General features: G+C 48.2%; 2 protein-coding genes across 8 annotated transcripts in view; one reads left to right on the top strand and one right to left on the bottom strand.

Annotated features, from left to right (window-relative positions):
• Positions 1 to 1,163, top strand: part of manba (mannosidase, beta A, lysosomal) — an 82,341-nt gene extending 81,178 nt beyond the window's left edge. For 2 of the 4 annotated variants that reach the window (XM_048526866.2, XM_048526856.2), the window contains exon 17: positions 284 to 1,163. In XM_048526866.2, the coding sequence (XP_048382823.2) occupies positions 284 to 508 (225 nt within the window). In that variant the 3' untranslated portion in view covers positions 509 to 1,163. The remainder of the gene's footprint in view (positions 1 to 283) is intronic. The other 2 variants (XR_007247144.2, XM_048526887.2) reach the window with 2 other exon arrangements.
• A 2,152-nt stretch (positions 1,164 to 3,315) lies between these two features.
• Positions 3,316 to 25,129, bottom strand: part of LOC125450732 (nuclear factor NF-kappa-B p105 subunit-like) — a 92,894-nt gene continuing 71,080 nt past the window's right edge. For all 4 annotated transcript variants that reach the window (XM_048526825.2, XM_048526832.2, XM_048526843.2 and 1 more), the window contains exons 15-24: positions 22,732 to 22,873; positions 20,989 to 21,103; positions 18,374 to 18,581; positions 16,967 to 17,136; positions 10,112 to 10,214; positions 9,102 to 9,223; positions 7,713 to 7,779; positions 6,467 to 6,639; positions 5,943 to 6,096; positions 3,316 to 4,340 (exon numbers count right to left, since the gene is read on the bottom strand). In XM_048526825.2, coding sequence (XP_048382782.1) covers positions 4,210 to 4,340; positions 5,943 to 6,096; positions 6,467 to 6,639; positions 7,713 to 7,779; positions 9,102 to 9,223; positions 10,112 to 10,214; positions 16,967 to 17,136; positions 18,374 to 18,581; positions 20,989 to 21,103; positions 22,732 to 22,873 — 1,385 coding nt within the window. In that variant the 3' untranslated portion in view covers positions 3,316 to 4,209. The remainder of the gene's footprint in view (positions 4,341 to 5,942; positions 6,097 to 6,466; positions 6,640 to 7,712; positions 7,780 to 9,101; positions 9,224 to 10,111; positions 10,215 to 16,966; positions 17,137 to 18,373; positions 18,582 to 20,988; positions 21,104 to 22,731; positions 22,874 to 25,129) is intronic.

Genomic DNA, 25,129 nt, shown 5'->3' on the forward strand with positions numbered 1-25,129 from the left:
GATGAAGGATCTCGGCCCGAAACGTCAGCTTTTGTGCTCCTGAGATGCTGCTTGGCCTGCTGTGTTCATCCAGCTCCATACTTTGTTATCTTGGATTCTCCAGCATCTGCAGTTCCCATTATTTCAGTACTGCAAGAGCCCATTTGTAAAGATTTAGCCTGTTCTGTCATAGTAGCAACCCTTTACTAACATTAATCGTAATAACTAAGGGAATGTGTGTAAGGGAATCTTCCTGCATGTTTGAAAAGGAAGTCTAACAGCAGCATCCTGCCCTTTTTTTAAGGCCACCATCAGTCAGCAAGGAGAGACGTACTGGATCACTCTAAAGGCTTCAAGTATTGCCCCTTACGTCTGGCTGGATGTAGGTAGTATCCCGGGAAGATTTAGTGATAATGGCTTCCTCATGTTGGAGAACATCAAGCTGACGACTTTTCACCCATGGCACCCAACCAACATTTCAGAATTGAGGAAATCGCTACGTGTTCACTCACTTCTGGACATTTATTGATAATGAATGAGGGTAGAGAGTGCCTGATGTGCATAATCTACATGGAGACTTTTTGTGGAACTAATCCATCAAAGAGGACATAATTTGAATGAAACTGAATTGAAATTGACAAAAATGATGAAGATTGTTAATTTTCTGTTATTCTTGTTCAGAATTGGGCTTGTTTGAAACTAAGGAAAGGAAAAGGTTGTTTTGTTTCCAGTTATGAAGTAATTTTATATTCAATTCAGTTAAAGAACAATGCAGTGTTTTCTTGGTATACGTTTTGTATTGACTTTGATCAATGATACAAAGTCCAACACAAAAATATCAGTGTATGTTGTAAATATTTAATTTGCACTTCAGTATTTGGAATACCTTCTTACCCAAAATCAGCTTCTTTGGACTCACCACCAGCCTGGGTGAGTAACACCTACAATACCATCCAGGAAAAAGCAATCCACATAAGCCACAGGCTTTTAACTAAAGAACTAATTGTTCAATATAATGTTTAAATAAAAAAGTATGTGTATAAATGTTTTTATTATAAAATGGTACTGTTTAAATGCAAATGCCAAAAAAAGGACTGTGTTCAAGGTGGCTTGTCTCTCAGAAAGGTTCAGTGAATTAATGAAATAAATACTTTTCATCAACTTCTATTAGGTTGTTGATTCCACGTGCAGGAGCTGTTTGCTTGGAGTTCATTCCAAAGGAAAAATAATCAAAAAGTATTGTTCAGCTGAAGCAAGGGAGACAGTAAGATATTATAAGGTAATGCTCTGGAGACATGGGTTAAAAACCCCACCACAGCAGTTGGTGGAATTCACATCCAGTCAGTAAAATCTTGTATAATCAGTGGTGACCCAGATGGGCCTTTTCATCAGCTTTCTCCTTACCCGGTCTGGCCTGCATGTGACCCCCAGGTCCGCAGTAACATGGTTGAGTCCTAACTGCCATAAAACGGCTGAACAAAGTACTCGGTTGAAGAGTGATTAAAGATGATTAACAAATACTGGTCTTGCCAGTGACACCCATATCCCAGGAAAAGACTTGATGATAAAAATTTCTCCTTTAGTAACTCTGGGTAAAGATGCACAATGAAAACATTCCTACAAAACATTGAGCAGTTTCAGTCTCGCTTTCAGCCATTTGTGTTGATTTCAGAAGCCACTGCTTTATCCTGTTTCTGTCAACAGAAGACCTGTGTCTGAGGCAGTGCAAGCACTGGAGTTGGTATGTTTCGCAATTGCCAGATAAGATTTTAAGTTCATAGGACAGTACAGCTCATGCTTGAGGGTCTTTGATCATAATTAGCATAATCAGTTGTTCCCAGCATTTACAGGAACTTTGAAGGACAGCCTTGACTAAGCTATTTACTTACAACGGCTGGAATATCTCCACACAGTGGGTTCTGCTGTTTGTATCATCTCTCCTGCCTTTAACCCGAACAGCCTTTCCTTCTGACTGTTTCCTCCCACAACCACCTTACTCTGTACTCCCTTAAGCCCAGTAACATCTGACATTTTTCAGTGGAGGCAAAAGGTTACAGTCCTGAAATGTTAATGTAGTTTCTGTCTCCAGCACCGTTTTCTGTGTGGATTCTATTGGGAAGTTAATATATGAGAAGACCTTCTCCAATAAGCATTGGAAATTTTTTTTATTATAACAGAGAGTCCACTTGATGGGGTGGCACTGCAGCACATACATTTGTTGTCTTCAGCGAGTGTCAGATCATTTTAACTCGAGTAAGGTTATTATTTCAGTAATTATTTACAGCACAATTGTTTGAAGAGGTCAATCTATTACTCTGTTAACCAGGAGAAAGTTCAGCCACGTTCCACTGGTGTCCTGTCATTGGAGAAATTAACTTCAAAGCAAAAGACTGCATTTATGTAGCAACTCGAGTGCAAAGATTGAGGTCGTTACCATTAGAGCTGTCAGTGAACTTAATTCAAGAGTTACCATCATGTAGATAAATTTAATACAAGACAGGAACTAAACTTCCTGAAACATAATAACTTAAAAGTGTTGTGCATTCATTGCTTCCCCTAACTACTTATTAAAATCCACACAGAAACTGGAAAATCAAAATGGAGAATACCATCAATGTGGCCTGACGTTTTGTACAACTGCCTCCATCCCATGCTTTTCTCAAATATTTACAAGCAACTTTACAGTGTGTCCCTCTCTCCATGGCTAGTTTTCCTGTACCATGTATTGTAGTACATCTACAAACAGACACATTTGCCTGAAATAGTTCCCTCTAGTGGGAATGTAAACTCATTAAACTGTAATTTTAAGGTAACTGACCAGTTTACCACAGAGGATTTTTCCATTCACTTCCTTGCCAAATTTACAATGTTTGTTTGTATTAAATTGTATTTGCTTCCTGCTTGCATTCTCTAAATTTGATCTTGTCTTACAATATCACTCCCCATTTTTTCAATAATAGCTTTTTCCCTTCCTGCAGATTTAAGTCACTACTCAGCATATTCAGTTTTGGTTTCAAAAGGTTTTTGCAAAACATTAGTGCAAATAGATTCACAATTACTTCATTTAGATCCTTGGTATTCTAAGATTTATACAGAGTGACGTGCATTGAGTTGACATTAATTCTCATGAGCTCCTCATCGTGTATATAAATTTAATGCGAAACATCTGGCATGTCCAACACTGCAAAAACCATGGAACATATTTCACTAGTGGAATAAGGAATTCCTGAACCAGAGTGACTTAGTAATATTAAAGGTGTTTTGTAATTTCTGAACCTGTTTGATTTCATAATCAGTTAGGATCGCTACAATAATGATTCAAGCTGGGCACAAAACTAACAGTTTGGTTCAATTTTTAATTGCTTATGAAAACAAAAACTTACAAAATTTAAATCACAATAAGCAAGATTTTTTTTTAAAAAAGACTAATTTAGACAACCAAAGCTGCTGTAACTATTTACAAATATCCATTTAAGGTTGTTGAGGGGCGCTGTGGTAAAATGTACAATCAGCCTTTTGTTGAATGTAAAAATCACAATTCAGCTTAGCGATTACCAAAGCAAAACCCTCTCAACTGTCTCCATTTTCTGCATTTGCAAAAATGCACGGCCATGTGAAAAAATTGCAGACAAACTGAGAAGCTTCTCTTTGTTAATACTAATCAGTACTAAGACAGACAGACCTGCATTTCTATAGCACCATGCAGTCATTGTAAAATGTAGGATACACAGCATGATCCCACAGTGTGATAATAACCAGAATCTAGTTAAAGAATATATATTGCCCTGGACACTGGAGGGAAGGTAACCGAATCTGTCACTGGAGCTTTTAAATGCTTCTGAAAAGACAGATGGTACCTCAGTTTAACGTCTTATCCAAAAGACGGCATGTCTGACAATGCAGCACTCTCAGTTCTCCACTGGGATTGTCAGGCTTGTAAGTGTGTGCTCAAGCACATAGGGCTGCTAGCTTTGCAAATGATCATTTTTGGTCCATGTATAGATTTATATTTACTTTATAAAATGAGGGGAATTGAATAATAGTTATTTAAGTCAGAGAACTTGTCTGATTAAATCGAAGCACTGACCTGTGTTAAAATAATGTCTTATGACAATAATTAGAGCTGGAACAACACAGGTCTCAGATTACAAACTAGGTTGAAATCCATTAACTGCATTTGCTTCGGTTGGTCCTGATCAATCAACTGTACTGAGATCCTTGCTGCAATCTTCACAGTTCAAAAGAAGTCTGGTTGTTGCTGTAACATTCTGTTGACATGTGGCTTAATCTCCTAAATGATGTCTCCACTCCACTGTCACACACACTGTCACACTGCTGGGATTTTGTGTCAATCTGAACAACTGTTTGAAAAGAATGAGAGGTTAAAGTTCTTTATCACCATGAAAGAAAGAGGTCAAAGTAATGACATAATGGTATTTGTTTACCCTTTTAAATAAGTTGATTTGGTAAAATATATCATCAAGGAGTAGAATATTTGTTAATGCTGCTTACTCAATTATAACAATTCCCCAAAATAATTTTACTGCTATTTTAATGCCTATGCTTTCAAAATTCTTAAAAGTAGAAATTCTGCAGTGGTGATAGGAAGATGAAAAATTTTAGGAAGTAGGAATTAACCACGAAGAAACTCAGAGATAGAAAAGTTGTAGTGGTGGGTCTGAAGAAATATCACAGTTCACCACAACACTTTTGTGCCATATATTTCACCCATAGTGCACATTTGCTGCAATGAGGGAAAACACATAAAAAGCACACTGGGACTTCTTGCAAATTGAAATTTATAAAATACTGAAGGAATAATTTACCATCTTGATATACAAGTAGAACACTTAATATTTTACTACTTTATAAGTAACTTCGAGGTAAATTTTTCCTGAATGATCTTTGAATTTGGAATGAAATAGTATTTACTTTTTTTTTAAAGAATCCCTACAGTGGGGAAACAGGATTTTTGACCCAACAAATCCACCCTGACCTTCAAAGCATCCCAACCAGACCCATCCCCCAATTACCCACCTAGCCTGCACATCTTTGGACTGGGGAGGAAACCTAAGCAGATACAGGGAGAATGTGCAAACTCCACACAGACAGTCACCCGAGGGTGGAATTGAACGTGGGTCCCTGGAACTGAGGCCGCAGTGCTAACCAATAAGCCACTGTGCCATCCCAAATTTTCCTTTAAATCCAGTCCAGCCTGAAAATCCGGTTTAGGATGATGTCTTTGTGAAATAAATTTAATGCCAACTTTAGAGATTTAGGGAAGAGCCAGGAGACTGACAGTAGATAAGAGCTGATGTAAGCACAATGGATTCAATGTTCCTTCAGTACCATAATAATTCTGTGGTGCTTGGTGAGAGAGGGAGTCCTTTTACAATGTTACAGTGAAGGGATAAAAGGTTTCCTCTGCATTAGAACAGCTAGTAAGAATGTGCCTCTAAAGCTTCTTCAAAGGTGTAACTACACTGCTGGAGAGGAGCCTATACAGCCTTCAGTAGGTGAATAATTAAATTCCAGAGACCCAGTTTCTGAGCAAGAGGCATCCAGTTCAATGATGCTCAAAAGGGACAACATTGGAGGAAGGTAGAAAGTTGAAAACTAGAGATGAAATGAACTTTCAATGTATAGACAATTATTTTGGTTTTAGGGTAAAGTGCTTCATTATTTAAAAGAATAACTTGGAAATGTGAAAAAAACCAACAGTAAAATCAATGGATTGGCAAGAACTAGAATAGCTAAAAGTGTTGATTACATCTCAGTTTCATGTCATCACTGCAGAATTTTCCATGTATAGGAATTAAAAGGTCAATAATAAGTTATTACATTTTGAGAAACATGGACAAAAATTCAAATATCATTACTACTCGATATGGATATTCAGTGATAACAAATGCAGATATTTCTGTAACCCTACAGTTAAATTAATATAGATTTATTGCTCTTACTGTTGGGTTGTACAATCGGCGTTGGTGAGTTACTTGTTCTGTCTGGTTGTGCACTTGTTGAGTTAGCCATTGCTTTGTGAAGAACATCAATTGCTTTATTGTAGCCCATAGACTTCAATGTTTCCAGAATCTCCATCACAGTGCCACCAGACACCTGCAACAAATGGGGATAGAAAAGATTAGTGCAGTGCAAAGGAAAAATCAAAACTGAACAAGGAACTGGTTTATGAATATTCTGTTCAGGAATCATCTGCAGAGGGAATAGTGTAAACCTGCACTCTCTGCCTCACCACATCCATTTGCCCATCACCATGCTGATTGTCAGTATGTGGCCTGTCCATTGTTGAAATAAAGGAAGGAAGAGGGAGGGAAAGGGGCCTTAACTATTCAGTGTAAAACTGCAACTAAGTGCTTTATCAAATCTGGTTTGTAAAGTACACAGCCAAACCCACCCCCACTTTTGGCTATCCAGCTAATTTATAAAATTACACCAATATAAGAAAAAGAGGATATATTCAGCTCACCTCGTAGTTATCCAGAAGTGTTTTTGCTGGGGATTGGCTGAGTTTAAAGGCATTGATTAAAATCCCAAGACCCAGTTTCTGAGCGAGAGTCATCCAGTTCAGACTGGGTTCAGGTACCTCCAACAGTTTACACAGCTCCAGCCTTGCTTCTGTATCCAACTGACCTAAATCACCTAGTGTACACAAACAGAGTTCTTCAGTATAAAATATTATACCGTCTGGTTGAGTATCTGTAAAGAAGGTTAAAGATTCCTACTTGATACAAGCATGAACCTTGGTGAAAAAACATAAATGTTATTAATACCTATTCTTTATATCTATCTCTCCTCTACTACCTTTTGTTCTAGGCTCCCCCTTTACCAAGAGCATAAAAACTTTTATTTTCCAGATCTAAAGAAGAGTCATTTCAAACTGGAAACATTAACTGATTCTGTCTTTGTGGATGTTGCCGGACCTGATGAGTTTCTCCAGCATCTTGTTTTTATAACAAATGCCTTGTATGGAGGGAAAGGAATGATGGTTTCACCTCTAATCTTTACTAAGTTTGCCATAGTTACCCCATTTCTCACCAATTATGTTACTTTTTCTGGATCATCGCCAATATGACATTGTTGGCTGGGCAAGCACCAATTGTCCCATGAGAAGGTAAGGGTGAACTGTCTTCTTGAGTCACTGCAGTCCTGTCCTGAAGAGATTCTGGGATTTTAATGGATCAGCAAATACTTTCAAGTCAGGACTTTTATGCCTTGGGGCCATGTCGTGCAATGTGACCACTGAAGCTTTACTGGACAGACACACACATTCTCCACCAGTTCACTCCTACATTATAACAGTGAGGGTTATTGTGGAAACATGAGTTTGTTCTTTGTAAACATTTGTGCTTCATTACTGTAGACCTAGAAAGTAACAAGTTACTTCTGTAATGTTCTAAGTCTTGCAGAATTCTCACTAACATTTCATATGATATTTTCCTCGTCAGTTTCATAACTGGTTAAAATCCTGCAGCAAATCTTTAATGCTATGACAGGTCCCCATTGAAGCTGGTTTGTTGTCAATTAACTAGAAATGTCAGCTGTTAAATAATTTTATTTTCACATTTAGCATAATAATCAAACTCTAACTTCTGACCACGAGACTCCAGATTATAGAATTGAGAGGCTGTGCATCATATTTAAACATGCTCTGTGTAATGTTGTAACTCTGAAGGAGTGACAAAATGCTCCTTTGAAAAATAGCTAGTTATTACCTTGTGGGAAAGGAGCTGCAGGTGCAGGTTTTGGTTGGTATGGTTTACCGTTCAGAATGTCATAAACCTGGAAAAGCAATATCCGTTAATAAATCAAACAGCTCACAAACATTTTACTACCCAGAACTATAACACATACAGTAAAAGCACAAACAAGCTATTTGTTCCTTCATGCATTCTCCTCCACTGAGTCTGATCACAGCTGAATCTCTACCTCAACTCCGGCTTCCCACATTACTCCCTAAAAACATTCTCAACAATTGAGCAGAACCAGCTCTCTGAGGTAGAGAATTTCAAAGATTCCTAACCTAACTTCATAATGTAAGATGACTTCATTTAGTTGCTTTGTAACAAAGGCTAACATACAATCTGTTTTCTTAAGTAATTGCTTTTCCATCAACTTATTGTGACAGAGACATTAGGGTCCCTCCAAATACTAACTGTTCTCCATCCTTGACTTTTCTTGCTACTAAAGTAGATAGCTTCATACTTCACCACATTCTTACCCACTCACTCAACCTGTTTACAGATTTCTTTGCAGTCTTAAATCCTCTTTGCAGTTCATTTTTCCAGCCAACCTCTTAACTGTCAGCAAATTTGGATGCATCATGCTCATTCTCCTCATCAAAGTCATTTTTATATATTGTAAATAACTAAGGCACACTATTAAGTTACAGCCTTCCAAACTCCATTTGCTTAATGGACAAGAAGTAAATTATAAATATCTGAAATCCATACAAACATATTCCCCCAATTCCCTAATAAAGGAATTTAAGACAATTGGAAAAAATCTGAAAAAGGCAACATGGAGTATTTTTCAAATCTTATCATGGGTGGCACGCTGGCTCAGTGGTTAGCACTGCAGCCTCACAGCGCCAGGGACCCAGGTTCGATTCCAACCTCGGGCAACTGTCTGTGCGGAGTTTGCACATTCTCCCCGTGTCTGTGTGGGTTTCCTCTGGGTGGTCTGGTTTCCTCCCACAGTCCAAAGATGTGCAGGCTCGGTGGATTGGCCATGCTAAATTGCCCCACAGTGTTCAGGGGTGTGTGGGATGCTTCACAGGGTGGTGTGGACTTGTTGGGCTGAAGGGCCTGTTTCGACCTTGATTTCACAAAATCAAGTTTTTGTGAACTGAAGTATGCTACTTTGAAAGGGCAGTAGAAACAGATGCAATAATTTATAAATTGAAATTTATAATTCATAAGTAACATGAACAAACATATGGAGAAGGAATTATTTTCAGAGCAGTGGGACTAATTAATTACAGAACATTTCAGGACATCCTGGGGCTGTGATCAGCAACGCTGAAGTTAATGTTTTTCTTCAAATATTCGATTAGTGAGTCTGCTAGGTGTTTTCTTATTTCAGCCTGGTACTAGCATTCTTACCTCTTCTGAGGCTGACATGTCCAAGGGTGTGGTACCATGAAAGATTCCTTCATCATCATCTTCAACAGATTCATCAGTTTTGTCATCCAGTGGCTCATGATTCTCGATATGTGGATCTGCACCTGAAAAATTTAGATTCCAGACACCAGGTTAACAAATAACCAAAACCTTTATTCTCTGGATTACCATATATAAAAAAAAGTCATTTTAAGATGGCTTTGTTTAGTTCATTGGAATACAAATCATTTCAGTAAGTTATCCCACGAGTAAGGTATCCTTAATGTTGAGCAAGTTAAGGCAAAGACAATGAACCAAACAACAACAAATTACTGAGGGTTTCTGACAGTAATATGGCAATGATTTTTTCCAATCTTGAAAAGCCAACCAGAGGAGACAGATTTAAGGTAATTGAATGCAAAGGGAAAACAAAAATCAACACTGAGTTGTGATCTGCATGAAAGGGCACACAGTGGAAGTAGATTCGACAAGAAATTTCAAAAGGGAATCAGAGAACTAGCTGAGAAATAAAAACAAAACTGTAAGTCCATGGGGCAAGACCAGGGGGTTACATGGATAGTTCCTTCAAACAGCCAGCACTGACAAGAGCTGACTGAATGATTTCTAATGGGATACGGTGGACTTACTTCCTGTGTGTGCCAGTCAGCATGCAATCTCGGTGTGGGTGCGACTGGGTGGTTCATGAAGTGCTCAGTCTCAGCTGTGGTTTAAAAAAACCTTGGTGAGTGCTTACAGTAACCAGCCTCTGGTGAGCTGCAGTGCAGATGCGGGAGGATGCGCAAAACAAGAGTGATTACTCTCCGGTAACATTTCAGTCCAATCCCAGGGATGCAGGCTATTCCTTCGTTTCACAGGACAGCATACTGAGCCTTCCTGTGCAAAGTCTGAGATTCACAGCACTGCTCCATGTAGTGCTTTTAACATCAGCCTTGAAAGAACCAGAACTGCTCAATGAGGCATTCCATCATAACACAAAACATTCCGGTACATACCTGCTGCTATTAGTAAGGCACAGAGTTTGGTATAGCCTCTTCCTGCTGCAATGTGAAGAGCTGTAGACCCATCAAAAGTGGTGGCATCGACTTCTGCACTGCCCTGAGGATTAAACCACAGCACATTATTACTGTTGGATACATTTGCTGTAACAGCTTTAACATTCTCCAAATAACATAATTGAAAGTGGATTAGCTGATCATTTTCACACCATCTGTGGGAGCTTGCTGTGTAACTGTGATTTTTCCTACACAGGAATCACACTTCAAAACATCAAGCACTTTGGGATACTGATGCTGCGAAGGCAGTATTTAAATAGAAACCCAGCACACTGTCTTCAATGTATCTGATTTTTGGTAACCACGGTGACAGGTATACTATCTTTTCATTTTCATCCATGTTGCCAAAAAGTTCCAGTGTACAAACAGGTACCTCAGGAACCCCAATTTCAATAAGCCATGTTGTGAAAACTACAGACAGCTTCATTAGAGGATTCTGTGGTTTCAAACGGAGCGTGAGCATTCAGAGAATTAACTTTGGGGGATTTCCTGCTGGTGCCAGCTCTCATGAGTCAGTCAGGCATAGGGCAGAGAGAGAGAAGGAAACTGTCCCAGTCACTGACAGCACAACCTGAGTTCACCACTAGAGGGAATGAGTTTTTAAATGAACAAATTCAGCAACAAAAGGTAATGATATCAAAAACAATGAATCAGAAAAGGTCAGCTAAGTCAACCTTCCAGCAGCTGCATTTAATAAGCGCCTGCAAAACAAGTGTCCAGCTAATTACTACTACAATGTTGATCAGATCCCACAACTTCCCTCCACTAAATATGCAGTAATTCAACATTTCCAGGTTCGTCTTATTTGAAAAAGTAAACAGATGATTACAAGAAACCTGTAAAATCATGACTTTCAGAATTTGAACATGAATTATTTTCAACAGTGTCAGCTGGGCTCACTTGTAGACCAGAAGAAATAGGAGCAGGAGTAGGCCATTCAGCCTTGTGTCTGCTCTGCCATTCAACAGGATCATGGGTTGATCCAAAATTCTCACATTCACTTTCCTGCCCATTCCCCACAACCCTCGAGTCCCCAACTGATCGACAATCTAACTCAGCCTCAAATATACAGAAGGGCTTTGCCCGTTAGCTCTCAGTGGCAAGCAATTCCAAGTACTCAGGACCCCATAAGAAGAAATTCCTCCTCACCTCAATTTTAAACTGATGCCCTTTATTCTGAGACTATGCCCTGACAGTACACAACTGTGAGTCAGAGTGCATTCAATTTCTGTTCAAACATTGCAGTGCAATTCAGAGCTGACTACCCAGTACGATTACAGGTCAGAGGGAGCGCCGCGCCGTCGGAGGGTCGGTGCTGAGGGAGCGCCGCGCCGTCGGAGGGTCGGTGCTGAGGGAGCGCCGCGCCGTCGGAGGGTCGGTGCTGAGGGAGCGCCGCGCCGTCGGAGGGTCGGTGCTGAGGGAGCGCCGCGCCGTCGGAGGGTCGGTGCTGAGGGAGCGCCGCGCCGTCGGAGGGTCGGTGCTGAGGGAGCGCCGCGCCGTCGGAGGGTCGGTGCTGAGGGAGCGCCGCGCCGTCGGAGGGTCGGTGCTGAGGGAGCGCCGCGCCGTCGGAGGGTCGGTGCTGAGGGAGCGCCGCGCCGTCGGAGGGTCGGTGCTGAGGGAGCGCCGCGCCGTCGGAGGGTCGGTGCTGAGGGAGCGCCGCGCCGTCGGAGGGTCGGTGCTGAGGGAGCGCCGCGCCGTCGGAGGGTCGGTGCTGAGGGAGCGCCGCGCCGTCGGAGGGTCGGTGCTGAGGGAGCGCCGCGCCGGAGGGTCGGTGCTGAGGGAGCGCCGCGCCGTCGGAGGGTCGGTGCTGAGGGAGCGCCGCGCCGTCGGAGGGTCGGTGCTGAGGGAGCGCCGCGCCGTCGGAGGGTCGGTGCTGAGGGAGCGCCGCGCCGTCGGAGGGTCGGTGCTGAGGGAGCGCCGCGCCGTCGGAGGGTCGGTGCTGAGGGAGCGCCGCGCCGTCGGAGGGTCGGTGCTGAGGGAGCGCCGCGCCGTCGGAGGGCCGGTGCTGAGGGAGCGCCGCGCCGTCGGAGGGCCGGTGCTGAGGGAGCGCCGCGCCGTCGGAGGGCCGGTGCTGAGGGAGCGCCGCGCCGTCGGAGGGCCGGTGCTGAGGGAGCGCCGCGCCGTCGGAGGGCCGGTGCTGAGGGAGCGCCGCGCCGTCGGAGGGCCGGTGCTGAGGGAGCGCCGCGCCGTCGGAGGGCCGGTGCTGAGGGAGCGCCGCGCCGTCGGAGGGCCGGTGCTGAGGGAGCGCCGCGCCGTCGGAGGGCCGGTGCTGAGGGAGCGCCGCGCCGTCGGAGGGCCGGTGCTGAGGGAGCGCCGCGCCGTCGGAGGGCCGGTGCTGAGGGAGCGCCGCGCCGTCGGAGGGCCGGTGCTGAGGGAGCGCCGCGCCGTCGGAGGGCCGGTGCTGAGGGAGCGCCGCGCCGTCGGAGGGCCGGTGCTGAGGGAGCGCCGCGCCGTCGGAGGGCCGGTGCTGAGGGAGCGCCGCGCCGTCGGAGGGCCGGTGCTGAGGGAGCGCCGCGCCGTCGGAGGGCCGGTGCTGAGGGAGCGCCGCGCCGTCGGAGGGCCGGTGCTGAGGGAGCGCCGCGCCGTCGGAGGGCCGGTGCTGAGGGAGCGCCGCGCCGTCGGAGGGCCGGTGCAGAGGGAGCGCCGCGCCGTCGGAGGGCCGGTGCAGAGGGAGCGCCGCGCCGTCGGAGGGCCGGTGCAGAGGGAGCGCCGCGCCGTCGGAGGGCCGGTGCAGAGGGAGCGCCGCGCCGTCGGAGGGCCGGTGCAGAGGGAGCGCCGCGCCGTCGGAGGGCCGGTGCAGAGGGAGCGCCGCGCCGTCGGAGGGCCGGTGCAGAGGGAGCGCCGCGCCGTCGGAGGGCCGGTGCAGAGGGAGCGCCGCGCCGTCGGAGGGCCGGTGCAGAGGGAGCGCCGCGCCGTCGGAGGGCCGGTGCAGAGGGAGCGCCGCGCCGTCGGAGGGCCGGTGCAGAGGGAGCGCCGCGCCGTCGGAGGGCCGGTGCAGAGGGAGCGCCGCGCCGTCGGAGGGCCGGTGCAGAGGGAGCGCCGCGCCGTCGGAGGGCCGGTGCAGAGGGAGCGCCGCGCCGTCGGAGGGCCGGTGCAGAGGGAGCGCCGCGCCGTCGGAGGGCCGGTGCAGAGGGAGCGCCGCGCCGTCGGAGGGCCGGTGCAGAGGGAGCGCCGCGCCGTCGGAGGGCCGGTGCAGAGGGAGCGCCGCGCCGTCGGAGGGCCGGTGCAGAGGGAGCGCCGCGCCGTCGGAGGGCCGGTGCAGAGGGAGCGCCGCGCCGTCGGAGGGCCGGTGCAGAGGGAGCGCCGCGCCGTCGGAGGGCCGGTGCTGAGGGAGCGCCGCGCCGTCGGAGGGCCGGTGCTGAGGGAGCGCCGCGCCGTCGGAGGGCCGGTGCTGAGGGAGCGCCGCGCCGTCGGAGGGCCGGTGCTGAGGGAGCGCCGCGCCGTCGGAGGGCCGGTGCTGAGGGAGCGCCGCGCCGTCGGAGGGCCGGTGCAGAGGGAGCGCCGCGCCGTCGGAGGGCCGGTGCAGAGGGAGCGCCGCGCCGTCGGAGGGCCGGTGCAGAGGGAGCGCCGCGCCGTCGGAGGGCCGGTGCAGAGGGAGCGCCGCGCCGTCGGAGGGCCGGTGCAGAGGGAGCGCCGCGCCGTCGGAGGGCCGGTGCAGAGGGAGCGCCGCGCCGTCGGAGGGCCGGTGCAGAGGGAGCGCCGCGCCGTCGGAGGGCCGGTGCAGAGGGAGCGCCGCGCCGTCGGAGGGCCGGTGCAGAGGGAGCGCCGCGCCGTCGGAGGGCCGGTGCAGAGGGAGCGCCGCGCCGTCGGAGGGCCGGTGCTGAGGGAGCGCCGCGCCGTCGGAGGGCCGGTGCTGAGGGAGCGCCGCGCCGTCGGAGGGCCGGTGCTGAGGGAGCGCCGCGCCGTCGGAGGGCCGGTGCTGAGGGAGCGCCGCGCCGTCGGAGGGCCGGTGCTGAGGGAGCGCCGCGCCGTCGGAGGGCCGGTGCTGAGGGAGCGCCGCGCCGTCGGAGGGCCGGTGCTGAGGGAGCGCCGCGCCGTCGGAGGGCCGGTGCTGAGGGAGCGCCGCGCCGTCGGAGGGCCGGTGCTGAGGGAGCGCCGCGCCGTCGGAGGGCCGGTGCTGAGGGAGCGCCGCGCCGTCGGAGGGCCGGTGCTGAGGGAGCGCCGCGCCGTCGGAGGGCCGGTGCTGAGGGAGCGCCGCGCCGTCGGAGGGCCGGTGCTGAGGGAGCGCCGCGCCGTCGGAGGGCCGGTGCTGAGGGAGCGCCGCGCCGTCGGAGGGCCGGTGCTGAGGGAGCGCCGCGCCGTCGGAGGGCCGGTGCTGAGGGAGCGCCGCGCCGTCGGAGGGCCGGTGCTGAGGGAGCGCCGCGCCGTCGGAGGGCCGGTGCTGAGGGAGCGCCGCGCCGTCGGAGGGCCGGTGCTGAGGGAGCGCCGCGCCGTCGGAGGGCCGGTGCTGAGGGAGCGCCGCGCCGTCGGAGGGCCGGTGCTGAGGGAGCGCCGCGCCGTCGGAGGGCCGGTGCTGAGGGAGCGCCGCGCCGTCGGAGGGCCGGTGCTGAGGGAGCGCCGCGCCGTCGGAGGGCCGGTGCTGAGGGAGCGCCGCGCCGTCGGAGGGCCGGTGCTGAGGGAGCGCCGCGCCGTCGGAGGGCCGGTGCTGAGGGAGCGCCGCGCCGTCGGAGGGCCGGTGCTGAGGGAGCGCCGCGCCGTCGGAGGGCCGGTGCTGAGGGAGCGCCGCGCCGTCGGAGGGCCGGTGCTGAGGGAGCGCCGCGCCGTCGGAGGGCCGGTGCTGAGGGAGCGCCGCGCCGTCGGAGGGCCGGTGCTGAGGGAGCGCCGCGCCGTCGGAGGGCCGGTGCTGAGGGAGCGCCGCGCCGTCGGAGGGCCGGTGCTGAGGGAGCGCCGCGCCGTCGGAGGGCCGGTGCTGAGGGAGCGCCGCGCCGTCGGAGGGCCGGTGCTGAGGGAGCGCCGCGCCGTCGGAGGGCCGGTGCTGAGGGAGCGCCGCGCCGTCGGAGGGCCGGTGCTGAGGGAGCGCCGCGCCGTCGGAGGGCCGGTGCTGAGGGAGCGCCGCGCCGTCGGAGGGCCGGTGCTGAGGGAGCGCCGCGCCGTCGGAGGGCCGGTGCTGAGGGAGCGCCGCGCCGTCGGAGGGCCGGTGCTGAGGGAGCGCCGCGCCGTCGGAGGGCCGGTGCTGAGGGAGCGCCGCGCCGTCGGAGGGCCGGTGCTGAGGGAGCGCCGCGCCGTCGGAGGGCCGGTGCTGAGGGAGCGCCGCGCCGTCGGAGGGCCGGTGCTGAGGGAGCGCCGCGCCGTCGGAGGGCCGGTGCTGAGGGAGCGCCGCGCCGTCGGAGGGCCGGTGCTGAGGGAGCGCCGCGCCGTCGGAGGGCCGGTGCTGAGGGAGCGCCGCGCCGTCGGAGGGCCGGTGCTGAGGGAGCGCCGCGCCGTCGGAGGGCCGGTGCTGAGGGAGCGCCGCGCCGTCGGAGGGCCGGTGCTGAGGGAGCGCCGCGCCGTCGGAGGGCCGGTGCTGAGGGAGCGCCGCGCCGTCGGAGGGCCGGTGCTGAGGGAGCGCCGCGCCGTCGGAGGGCCGGTGCTGAGGGAGCGCCGCGCCGTCGGAGGGCCGGTGCTGAGGGAGCGCCGCGCCGTCGGAGGGCCGGTGCTGAGGGAGCGCCGCGCCGTCGGAGGGCCGGTGCTGAGGGAGCGCCGCGCCGTCGGAGGGCCGGTGCTGAGGGAGCGCCGCGCCGTCGGAGGGTCGGTGCTGAGGGAGCGCCGCGCCGTCGGAGGGTCGGTGCTGAGGGAGCGCCGCGCCGTCGGAGGGTCGGTGCTGAGGGAGCGCCGCGCCGTCGGAGGGTCGGTGCTGAGGGAGCGCCGCGCCGTCGGAGGGTCGGTGCTGAGGGAGCGCCGCGCCGTCGGAGGGTCGGTGCTGAGGGAGCGCCGCGCCGTCGGAGGGTCGGTGCTGAGGGAGCGCCGCGCCGTCGGAGGGTCGGTGCTGAGGGAGCGCCGCGCCGTCGGAGTGTCGGTGCTGAGGGAGCGCCGCGCCGTCGGAGGGTCGGTGCTGAGGGAGCGCCGCGCCGTCGGAGGGTCGGTGCTGAGGGAGCGCCGCGCCGTCGGAGGGTCGGTGCTGAGGGAGCGCCGCGCCGTCGGAGGGTCGGTGCTGAGGGAGCGCCGCGCCGTCGGAGGGTCGGTGCTGAGGGAGCGCCGCGCCGTCGGAGGGTCGGTGCTGAGGGAGCGCCGCGCCGTCGGAGGGTCGGTGCTGAGGGAGCGCCGCGCCGTCGGAGGGTCGGTGCTGAGGGAGCGCCGCGCCGTCGGAGGGTCGGTGCTGAGGGAGCGCCGCGCCGTCGGAGGGTCGGTGCTGAGGGAGCGCCGCGCCGTCGGAGGGTCGGTGCTGAGGGAGCGCCGCGCCGTCGGAGGGTCGGTGCTGAGGGAGCGCCGCGCCGTCGGAGGGTCGGTGCTGAGGGAGCGCCGCGCCGTCGGAGGGTCGGTGCTGAGGGAGCGCCGCGATGTTGAAGGTGGTTCAGGGCAATAGTTTAAGAAAGCAAAATTCTGCAGGGTATTGAAAAAATGACATAACACAGAAAATGCTGGAAAAGTTTAGCAGTTCTGGCATCTGTCGACAGAGAGAAACAACTAACATTTCAGGTTGAAGAGTCACATAGGATTCGAAATGTTAATGCTGTTTCTCTCTCTCTACAGATGCTGCCAGACCTGAGTTTCTTCAGCATTTCCTGCTTGCTTCACAACAATAGCGCCTTCTAAAAGTACTACATTAGCTATGAAGAGATCTGAGATGTCGAGATATAAAAACATGACAAAATGCACCTCCAGGAGGAGACTACCAGCCAAGGAGATGTTTTCCTGCTCGACTGCGAGGTGGAGTGCAGTGCGACCTGCTTGCTGCTCAGGAGAATCCACATCAGCGCCAGCTGCAATCAGCTGCCTCAGGGACGACAGACTATTCGCTAACACAGCCAGGTGAACAACGTTGAAACCTAAAAAAGACGGCAGAAGATTAGCAACTATGTGTTAGTTTACAAACAAATATTCCTTACTTGTTACTTTTGGCAACTGTTACAATAATCAATGAACAATCTGTGTCCTGTGCAATGGGAAATTTGAATTGGAACCTGACAATTGGAAAAAGCATATTTAGAATGTTGGAAGAGGATGGGAAAGCTTGTGTCAATTAATACAGAACCTTTGTCCGCTCCATTTAAAACAGTCCATTCAAGTAAATCAACAAATGCAGACGGCTCATCTTTCTTCAAGAATATTAATTTCTGATGTTGCCAACTGAAGTGATTTGAAGAGTGAGCTCCGTAAGACCTGATCAAAGCATTCAGCAAGGTGTTTAATAAATACTTGGCATCAATCCTCTATGTAAGGATCATTTATAACATTCAAATATAATAAATCAATTATTATTGATTAATTACAAATCAATCAAGGGCAGCAAATGAATAATGTAACTACCATATGAGAAATAACCATTCCCATTGTTTTATTTTAAAACATTTTCTTCTTAAATGTTTCAACTTATCTTTCTCTCAACCTTCTGTCTGAATGCTAACTGACTTTAACAGTATTCTGTCTGGAAATATAATCAAATTGAGTTTTCATTTTTATGCCATATATAATGAAAATCTCAGTATCATGGATCGTAAGGGGAATATTCTTCTAAAGGATCAATTCCAAATCATCTCTATTCACAACAGAAACATTTATAAACAGCTGAGTAGAGTGGGATGGTCCCAAACCCCACACCTGAAAATCATGGATTCAAGTTTTATTTCAGACAGTTCTATTTGAGTACAAATCCCAACGCGAAGCCCTGTGTGCAGGACTAATTCATTACCACACTGTCAGAAGGTCAGTGCTGTTGGGAGCGAGGTGCTCCCTCAGCGCTGGCTCTCCGACAACGCGGGGCCTCAACAGAAAACCAAACCCTTATAAATTCTACAACAGAAATTGTGTGTATATTCTGATCTACAGCCAAAGTTCTCAATGGTGTAAATTATAAAAATAAGCATAACTGTAAAAACTAAAACATTTTGAGGAATGGTTACTTATTCTAGTAAAAGTGTCATGAGGAATAAAGGATCAGTTGTCCCTTTCACTCTAGACTATACACCCAACATTAACAAATGAGATTTAACAAATCTGCACTTCAGACACCAGAGGGGCCCAGTTCTTGGCCCAGTCATTGAGCTGATTTCTCAATCTACAAACCTGCATTATTTGGCAAATGGAGGAGTTTTACCACAGGCTTGTTCTTTTTGCTTAGGAGGACATTGAGCACCTTCACATCTCCCTGTTGTGCTGCCAGGTGTAGAACAGAGTTTCCAAGGCAATCGAGGAGATTCATGTCAGCTCCAGCTTGAAGCAATAACTCGACCACCTCGGCCTGTCTTGTGATGACTGCCAGGTGCAATGGTGTCTGAAAGTAAACAAACCATTGGTCAATATTAGATAGAATAAAGAATTCAGCTTCTTTGGACTGGAGCAGCAGTAAAATGGTGCACCAACTTATACTCTCTTAATTTACCATCTGAATATAAGTGAACACAACGGAATCTGTGGAAACGCTGTATGGGTGGAGTCAAGCCTAACACACAGGAATATGGTTGTGGGTGGTCAGTCATCTCTGCAGGAGTTCCTCAGGGTGGTGTCCTGGACCCAACCATCTTTAGCTCCTCCATCATAAACTTCCTACCATCATCAGGTCAGATGAATGGATATTCACTGTTTGTTGTGTAATGCTCAACATCCATCATAATTTCTTAAATATTTAAGTAGCCCATGCCCCACACAGCCAGACCTAAAAAACTTCTGGGCTTGAGCTGATAGGGAGAGAGTAACATTTGAGCCACACTTGCTGAGCAATATCTCCCTTTGACATTCAAAGGCATGATCATCATTACATGTGATGGAATACTCCCCACTTGCCTGGATTAATGCAGCTCTAATGACAGTCAACAAGCTTGGTACCATCGACGACAAACCATCACACTTTATTGCTTCCCCCCACCCCCAAAATTCACCACTCCCTCCAACACTGATTCTCAGTAGCAGCAGTGTGTCTCGTCTAAAAGGTGCACTGCAGAAATTCACCAAAGCTCCTCAGACAGCATCTTCCAAACCCACGTACACTACTATCCAGTGAGATAAGGACAGTAGCTACATGGGAACACCACCATCTGCAAGTTCCCCTCCAAGTTTCACCACCTTGTCTTGGAAATATATCACTGTTCCTTCAGTGTTGCCGGGTCAGAATCCTGGAATTCCTCCCTAAGGGCAGTGTGGGTCAATCTACAGCATGTGGACTGCAGTGATTCAAGAAGGAAGCTCACCGTCTTCTCTAGAGCCATTGGGAAAGGGGAGTTAGGTACAGGCATAACAAAGCTGACATGCTGTAAATAACTAAAAAATATGGATGATTTGATCTTTGTACAGTGGAGCACTTTTGAAACTAGCTAATGACACTGGAGGAGGAGGTTTGAAAAGTAGTGAGGAGCTACCGAAAATATCAGGAACAAGGAAATTAGACACATTTTTATTATCCTGTGCCTCTGGATTATTAATAGAGAGAGGAAACCACTACCTGTGAAATAAGACAAATAGGCTGATGATACATGCAATTAAGACACATCAGTGCATCACAATGTGTTTTCAGAACACAGAACCCTTTGAAAGGGTGAATGAGCAGCGAGAGTTGGAAATTCAAATCCAATGTATAACAAGAGTGAACCAACAATAGCTGAGATCAAGAGATCAAATGTCAACATGGTTCAATTAAACTGAATTCAATAAATTGAGCAAATTGTGGTCAACACCAGAGAAATGTCCAAGCAAGTGTCTGGATTATTCTGAAAACCCAATGAAGGGATTCTAAGTGCTTCAGGATGTAACTGACCATCTCACTCTGTCTGAATTGATCTGCCTGACTCTGGCTGTAGAGTAACTAGGAATGGACAATAAATAGCTGCACTTGAGAACAAACTTGCAAAGATACCTGACTTACAGTTCAGACAAAAAAAAGGTTTAAATTTCCATCTGCATTCTGTGTTTATACAGGAGTACAGAACTCAAAACTATGGAAGGAATGCAAACTTTGCAGAAAATACAGTTTCTTTAGAAGTGTGACACCTGATCAGACAGAGAAAACTTTAAAATCACAAAAAGCCTAGAGTGTAGATTCACCAGAATAATCCCAGCAGTGGCAAATTATCGTCTGTTTGGGAAAACATTGATTTAAGAGTCTGACAAACAAGAAAGTTTAGAGGACTTTATTTGTGCAGTAGGTCATTGTAGCATTGAATATTTTATCCCATAGAGTAATTTACATCAGGACCATTGGAGGAGATTGGGATAAAAATTAAATCAGTAGCAATGGGAAAGCTCAGAGCACTGGAATTAGTTTGGGGTTGATACGGGGCAATGCGAAAACAGCAGGGTTTATTTGGAATTGGTTCAATTTAGGTCATGAACAGGTAAGGTGGACTGAATGGCCCATTCCTTTACTTTGTTTGGTCTACCGCTACAAGCTGGACACTGTACATGTCATACAAAACATATTTGATTAAGAAGATTAAGACAATTTATATTTTTCAAAAAAGGACAAAATGAGTAAATACTGATAGATTCAATACCGTTCAAATAGCAGAAGAAGAAATGTCGCACGGTCGGATTCAGCCAGTGCATACAATTCTCACTTCAAACCTCCAATTAGACAGCTGTTTTGAATTTCATTCCCTTATGTGTAATATATCTTCTATAACTTGTGGTATGCAGTTAACTGTCAAAGTCCAGTGAAACTTTCCAGATTCTGCACTGAGTAGAAGTACCTGATAAAGATCGTTCCTCATGTTGATGATGTCTTGTCCAGGAAGGCTGATGATGACTTGTAAAAGATGTTGAACCACTCCAGATTGGAAATGAATAATTGCAAGATGTAAAGCTCTGTCAGTGACAACAAAAGGCAAAGAAAAATCATTGGATGTGGTGCTCTATATATCTTGAACAATATAGTTGAATGTTCTGGAGATTTTAGAACTTTACAGCACCACAGGACACAAAATAATGTACAAATTAGAAACATAATTAGCCCATTTGGCCCTATAAATCTGGTCTGCCATTCAATAAGATCATGGCACATCTGTTTGAATTGTGAATTCTACATTCCTATCTATCCCCAATAACCCTTCGCACCCCAGTCTAAGAAGAATCGCTCATTTAAAAATATTTAACTACCTTGCCACCTCCACTTTCTGAGGCAGAGTTCCAAAGTCATACAACACTTACTGAAGAGATTTCTCCTCGTCTCTGTCCTGGGAGGGTGACCCTTACTTTTTAAGCAAAGTCTCCCTCTAGGTTTTAGCTGAGGAAATATATTTGTCATATCCGAGGGGAAGTGTCTTCACGCAGACAATTTTGAATTGTTGGAATTCTACACCATAACAATTGGGATTTGACATTATGGAAGGTGGTTAAAATTTTTGATTTCTGGCAGACTCAAAATATTGGGAGTGAGCTAGAAATTGAAGGCCGATGATCAGGGATGACAGCATTCAAGGGTGAATCAGTCTTGAGGAGCCAAACAGAGCACTCCTGCTGCTATTTCTTTTGTTAGTACTACTGCCCAGTATCTCCAGCATGCATGTCTGGCTTTCAGTACCAGTGAAAGTTTCAGACAGATTTTATAAACGTGGCTAATCACCTTGAAGCCTTTTACTTTACTGCATAAATAAAGCCTCTTGCACTTTTCAGTGCAATGTGGTTCACACTATTTACTGACACACTTTAACAGTTGCTGTTGTGGTAAAGAACCTCTGCGATCTGGGTGAGGCATCTCGAGATCTGGGTCGTGAAGAGAGATTTGAAGACAAAACTAGCTGCAATGCAGGAAATACAATGTTTGGGCTCTTATGTAAGATGAAATTAATAAAATGGGAAAAAAAATACTGGCTTTGAAAATGGTCTGCTGATGCAATATTCTTATTAGAAGATTTATAATTAAAAATACTTGAAGTTACATATGTTGTTAAATATTAAAAGTGTGATTTTAACCTTGACACGGTGGCAGGGTTGGAGGTTAGACTGGGGTCTTGGTGAATTCAAGTCCCATTCCGGAGACCTAAGCCCACCAGCAAGTTTCAGGACTGAGGAAGTACTGCACTGTCAAGTTAAGCATGTTTTGGATGAGTTGTGAAACTTAGGGCTTGGCTAGATGTAAAAGATTTCTGACAACTATTAATATTTAGTCTCAACAGATACAAAGAAAATCAGATTATCTGGTCATTATTTTGTTGTGGAATCCTTGTGTGCAAATTGACTGCCATATTTCCTACATTCCAGCCAGGAGTACACTTCAGTAATAACTCATTAGTTGTAAAGTGCTGGAGTAACTGCAGTCTGAGATAAATCACGAACACCAGTATCGTATAAGAGCAGACGGCCAAGGAGCCTGTTTCTTTGCTGTAAAATTCTCCCTAATAATAATTAGAATCAATTGGACGAACTTCAATGCCATCTGCAGTGCGCAGTACTGCTACAAGAATAATATGACACAACAGCTTTGAATAACTTACGTATCTCCGTTTTGGTCCTGAACTGCAGTGAGGTGGCGCTGAACAGCAAGCAACATCTTGGTGTCACCAGTTACAGAATAATCCAACAGGGCACTCGCATGTCTCTCAGCAAGGGTCAGGGCTTTTTCTAAGAAGTATTGATCTAAAACAAATCACCACAAAGAACAGTCATTCCAAAACATTCAGTAACATTCAATCACTGCACTGTGCAAACGTTTGGCTCTCAACATTACACAGTTTTCAATGTTTCTTTCTATCAGTATAAGGATCTGGGAAGCAGGGGTCAGGGACTGAAGACACAGACAGAGAGTATATAATTCCATACATTTCGGAATTTGGATTTCAAAACAGACGCAGGTGGGTGTTAGTAATGTCCATGAAAGATTTTCTTTAAAAATACAGAATGAGTCCTTCTGGAACAGTGACTTAAATCCAATATTTTCTCAGTGAGCTGATGACTCAGACCCCAATGGCATTAATGAAATAACAAAGTTTGCAGGGTAGAGTGATCAAGGCCATTAGTATTTTTTTCAATTTCAGAAAGAAGCTTGAATGAGAAAGTTTTTTTTAAAAATTCATTTCAGAAGACACTGAAGAAGCAGCTAATTTAGTCACCCTCATAGGAGCAGGATTCAGGGCACAATTCACCTCAGCAGAAGGATTTAATTTGGGAAACTTCCCAACAGTCAGCCAAGTAGGAGCTGAAGAGTCGAGATGGGTGGGGGTAATTGCTCTGGACTGGAGTCTCTGTAACAGTGTCAAGAAACATTGAAACTTTGTTTAGTTGCGTGCTTTAGATCTTGCTGTCTTTTCAAAGCTAGTTAATCTTTTCAAAATTTTTTGTTCACTAGATAAACAGAATTTGTTCGTCTGTTGAAGATAATCTGGAACCTTGTGTGAATATGTTTAAGTGACTAACATAGAACAATACAGCGCAGAACAGGCCCTTCGACCCTCGATGTTGCGCCGACCTGTGAACTAATCCTAAGCCCCTCCCCCTACACTATCCCATCATTACCCATATGCTTATCCAAGGACTGTTTAAATGCCCCTAATGTGGCTCAGTTAACTACATTGGCAAGCAGGGCGTACCACGCCCTTCCCACTCTCTGAGTAAAGAACCTGCCTCTGACATCTGTCTTAAATCTATCACCCCTCAATTTGTAGCTATGCCCCCTCGTACAAGCTGAAGTCAACATCCTCGGAAAAATACTCTCAATGTCCACCCTATATAATCCTCTGATCATCTTATATGTCTCTATTAAATCCCCTCTTAGCCTCCTTCTCTCCGATGAGAACAGACCCAAGTCCCTCAGCTTTTCTTCAAAAGGCCTTCGCTCCAGACCAGGCAACATCCTGGTAAATCTCCTCTGCACCTTTTCCAATGCTTCTACATCTTTCCTGTAATGGGGCGACCAGATCATAACCATCATGTTAAGTAATTAAACAAGCTAAACTATGATCTGTCCGGTTAGGTTTCACTCTGGGATCTGACCTGTTCAGTATTACCATCAGGTGAGATTATAACTAGCCATCATTCATTTATTTTCAGTTTGAAGACTTGCAGTTGAAACAATGAAAATAATCTCCAATGGCAGGACATGAAACTAGCTCACTACTGCACTGCATCTATTTAATATGACAAGTGTACGAAAGCAAAATACTGCAGATGATTTGGATTTATTGTCACATGAATATTAAAAAGTGAAAAATGTTTTTTTTTACGTTAAGCGGGGTGTCTTCATGCTCCTGCACCATGGTGGAACACTGAATATAATCCAAGATTCTACCGCGATAGAGTTTGTCTTTCATTCTTCTGCTTCCCTCTCTCCACTGCTGCTTCCCCAGGCGCTGCTTGACATTGTTACAGAGAATCTGGACAGTCTCTTGGGTCTTGGTAATGGGCTGTGGTGTCTTGGTTATGGGTCTCTGCCACGACTACTCCTGCGACCACTGTTCCTGAGCTGGATCCTTGAGCCTGGGATGCGTAGGTTCCATCCCTCCTGTTCCCGACCTTATGCTCCTCCTCACTAGTGATCAGGCTTCATCCTTCACTGTAATTTTCATTGATGCTTCTGCTCCTTCAGGTGCCCGGGCCTAGCTGTGGACCTGGGTCTTCAGCCTAGCCTGCAAGCCCGGGCCGTGAATGTCAGCCGAGAACCTGTTCCTCACTCAGGGAGACACCCCGGGGTCGGGTGGATCTGTGTCCAGCTCGTTCTAATGTCACTGCCGTCGTTAGCCTCCTCCCTCACGCAGCTTCGACCCCTGCCACTCACCAGATTTTAAAGAAAAGATGATGAAGAGAAAAGAAAAAGAAAAAGAAAAAGAGCAAAAGTAAAAAAGAAAACAAATGAATGAAAGCAGATGGGAGGCGGGCGAGCCCCGAGCGCAGGCCTGA

Source organism: Stegostoma tigrinum, chromosome 1, assembly GCF_030684315.1.
Source record: "Stegostoma tigrinum isolate sSteTig4 chromosome 1, sSteTig4.hap1, whole genome shotgun sequence".
Taxonomy (NCBI): Eukaryota; Metazoa; Chordata; class Chondrichthyes; order Orectolobiformes; family Stegostomatidae; genus Stegostoma; species Stegostoma tigrinum.